The 3,892-nt window shown below is 35.7% G+C and overlaps 1 protein-coding gene across 1 annotated transcript in view; it reads right to left on the minus strand.

Moving 5' to 3' along the window:
* The window catches only part of LOC101581810 (multidrug resistance protein 1-like), a 134,214-nt gene that overhangs the window by 76,256 nt on the left and 54,066 nt on the right, over positions 1–3,892 (minus strand). The window contains exon 7 of the mRNA XM_023708717.1: positions 1,851–1,975. Within this exon, the coding sequence (XP_023564485.1) occupies positions 1,851–1,975 (125 nt within the window). The remainder of the gene's footprint in view (positions 1–1,850; positions 1,976–3,892) is intronic.

Here is a 3,892-nt window from a genome sequence, read left to right on the forward strand (position 1 = left end):
GTTGGAAAGTTCTTTTATTTGTATGTATAGTAGAGTTCAAGCCCTGGCCAAACAGGAGGATGTATTTTTTCTGGTCTTCACAACTACTTTTAGAATTAGCTACTGTGCCACAGTTACAAAAGCAGGCCAAATGAAATTTATATGACAATCCTGTCCACTAATGATCAAATTTAAGCAAAACGTTACACTGCTAAAATATATAAATCCTGCCCTGCCAACAAAATCTATGAATAAAAAATTAATTTTAAGAAACATGTTTCATTAGAGCACATATATGTGTCCCAATTTAGTAATGGAGCCGAAATAAAAGGTACCACTTGTCACAACTATCCATGATTACAGCAAGGAATTTTAATGCCTCTGACTCATATGCCATCAGCTCCTGTATTTCAGGTCTTGCTCATCAAGACTGTAGGCACCATTTCACTGATATAATGCTGCCCTATGCAGCAAGAAGAAATGTTGCTGAGAAAGAAGGAACAATGGAGAAGAAAATCATTTAAATGCCATAAAAAATGAATGAAAATAAAGAGTAGAAAAGGGAGCAGACAAACAATACTTCTTTTAACTCACAGTACTGTACTTTTCTAAAGAATACTTCTTCCAACTCAAATATTAGATGCTTATTTATTTGTAATTGCCTGTATCCTTCCTCTCCTCCTATTTTTTGATGAGATATTGAGCCAATGATCATGTTATACATGTCATTCTGTTAGTCAGATATTTTAAAGCAAAAGAAAATACTTGGCAAAAATCATACTTGGACTGCAGATACTGCCTTCTTTTAAACAATGGATTTTAGCAGTTGTAAATTGTCTTCATGAGCAAAAGAGACCTCCAAATACACAGGTACCTTGTAAAACAAAAATTCTACCATGATGATTAATTTAAGCACATCTAAGATGATGAAAGAAAACGCTATCAGACCTGGAAAACCAGGAGCCACATGTCTTGCTCTTAACCACACAAGCTCTCATCTTGCCCTAGTAATATAAGTCACATCCTGACTTGCACAAATTTTCCTTATGGCTTTAAAACACAATTTTTAATTCCCTAAGCAAAAAATGGTTTTCCTATATATGTATTAAATGTTACTACTCAGAAACATTTACTATGTTTCTACAACAGGTCTGATGACGTATGAATTGCAAAACTTTGACCTTTATACTCAGATATCTGAGAAAAAGGTTAAGCCCAAGAATAATGCTAAGTGATACATCATAAGAAAAATCTTCAGTTTCTTTATGGTGGTGTGTTTTTAGCTATATTTTTATCATCTCATAGAATATAATTCACCTATGTAGGGACCTGGGCAAGAATGATCCACATATTAAAATGTTCCATAGACCTTATAGAAAATAAGCATTCAATATTAGAGAACAGAAATGAGCTCAATAGGTCAAAAATCATACCAATCAGAGATATAAAACATGTTTTAGTCTTAGGAAATTATTTTACAGATTATTTATAAATTAATTTTGTCACTGCTCATCTAGACAACACTAGAAAATTCTCTCAAATAGCAGAAGAGTATTATAAAAAACAATGACTAGAATTTCAAATTTTCCATTACTAATACTGTAATACATCCATTGTTATTTAACAAAGCATATTTATACTGGAAAATAAATTCTTGTAGTTAAAACTGTCCCAAGGACATATAGCTGACACAGAATTTAGTATATTTATCAATTTAAATAAGAAACTCAGAATCAGGCATGGTGGTGAATGCCTGTAATTCCCACTTGGGCAGCTAAGGCTGGAGAATTTGCCTGGACTACATAGCAAAAACAAAAACAAAGAAATAAGTAAAATAAAAATAAAAATAAAAAGTAAGAAGAAACTCAAACCTTTCAAGTTCTTTGCTTTGCCCTCCAAATGCAATCACAGTCCTGATGGCTGCTAAGACTTCTTCAGCTACGGCTCCAGCTTTTGCATAGGCAGCGAGCTCTTTATCAGTAAATGAAGACAATATCTGTTAAAATATTAAAATTGAAACTTTAAGTGACTTAAAAATATTTAACAAGCTATGTTTTGCCAAGTAAAAATATACAGACACAAAAAGGTCTTTGGTATGTCAGTGCATGTGAAGAAACCAATCTTTTTCTGAGTTGTGTGTGGTCATGGTGTTTCTATATCTTAGCATATATTCACTCTGGAAACTTCCCATCTTGTTTTAGTCTAATGTAGTATATGATAAATTAGATTAAGATCAAACACTTTCCATAAAATCCTCGTGGGTCTTTACCTACATAAATATAACTGAACCACTGAGATGTCAAATTTGTACTATACTATAATCATAAGCAAACATAGAATAATGGATATAGGTATCAATGAAATATGGTATGCACTGAACACATTAATGGTTAGTGATGCAGTGGTTTGGGAGCTGGAAGATAGAAAGGTAGAGGAATGCAAGAGACCCCTGACTCTTAAGGCTCCCTGGACCAGGGCAGCAGTTTCCTCTGCTGGTGCTCCTAGCAGAAAGGAACACATGGAGTCACCCAGAGAAGTCTTTTATCCATAGATGATCTTTGCTCTTTCTGTATGGTTCCTGGGCATTTATTCTGTAGACAAAAGATTTTGCTTATTCTTCTCAACTGCATAGTGAATAGATATTAATTTTACCACTTAGATATGAAGAAACAGAAATGAGCATGAAGCAATTTTCTAGTAAGTGTACTATCCAGAATCCAAATTTAGATACTGAGCCTGAATTAACAATCACTGAAACAAATCTCTCTCTCTCTCTCTCTCTCTCTCTCTCTCTCTCTCTCTCTCTCTCTCCATGGACATGAGAACAATTATGAAAGTTTATCTACTGGTATGGGCAAAGCACTAAGATTTCTGCCTACAAGAAATTCTAGTGAGGTCAACCACGTAAGTAAGTGTTATAAACAAACAATGTATGATAAAATTCTTATTAAACCATATATTCTTTCAACGGGTAATACATGAATTTGTAGACTTAGTCACCAAATTAATAACAGTATATTTTTCCTGGTATAAAATGAGCAAAGTGACTAACAGTGCATTTCATCCTTTCTGTGTGTGGAAAAGGAACCATGTTACATGCAAGAATGGGTAGATGAAGCAAATAAACACACATTAATCATGTTCTTTGTGCAGACATTGCGCTGCATGTATCTGTTCTCTTTGGTACCCAAAACAGTATCCCACTGGTCCACAAGACTGTCCTGACTTCTCAAAGCTGTCTTCTCAGGGCTGCCCCATTCTGTTTTCCTCAGTCAGCTAAGCTCTGGCTTAGGATGGTCATTGCTGTTCCTGAGCCAAAGCTCTGCAGAAAGGGAGCTCATGCAGCAAGCTGGATCAGTGCTTCTCTGTCATCCTGGAGCCAACAATGGGATTCCTGAGACATGCTTTTGAATTAGGACTTTTAAAATTTACCATATTTATTTCTTGTTCATATGTCAAGTAGCATGCTGAATCCAAAAATCTGACTCCTTTTTACTTCTGTGACCTCCATATAATTAAGCAGACAAAAATATGATCATCTTCATTAAGTGCTTTTTTTGATAGCTCAGCAGACTAAAGCACCTGCTTAGCAGAGAGCAGTGGCCAGGGTTTGATCCCTGGTGTGCCGTGCAGGCCCTGCCGGTGGAGCACACTGAGACAGCGATGGAGACTGGCCATGGTGGCACGTGCCTATACTCCCAACATTTGGGAGGCTGAAAATAAGAGAATCACTAAAAGTCGATCTATGTAGTGAGACCCTAGAGACCCTGTAGACCCAGTCCTAAATACAGAAAAAAACATTATTTAAAAAATCCTCTTAGATATATCCTCTGGGATATGAAAAGTCAACTCCCACTACCTTTCTAATATAAAATAAAGACATTTGAGGAGACGACCTAGGCCGCGGGATCCT

This window comes from Octodon degus, unplaced genomic scaffold (genome assembly GCF_000260255.1).
Source record: "Octodon degus isolate 3935 unplaced genomic scaffold, OctDeg1.0 scaffold00489, whole genome shotgun sequence".
NCBI lineage: Eukaryota > Metazoa > Chordata > Mammalia > Rodentia > Octodontidae > Octodon > Octodon degus.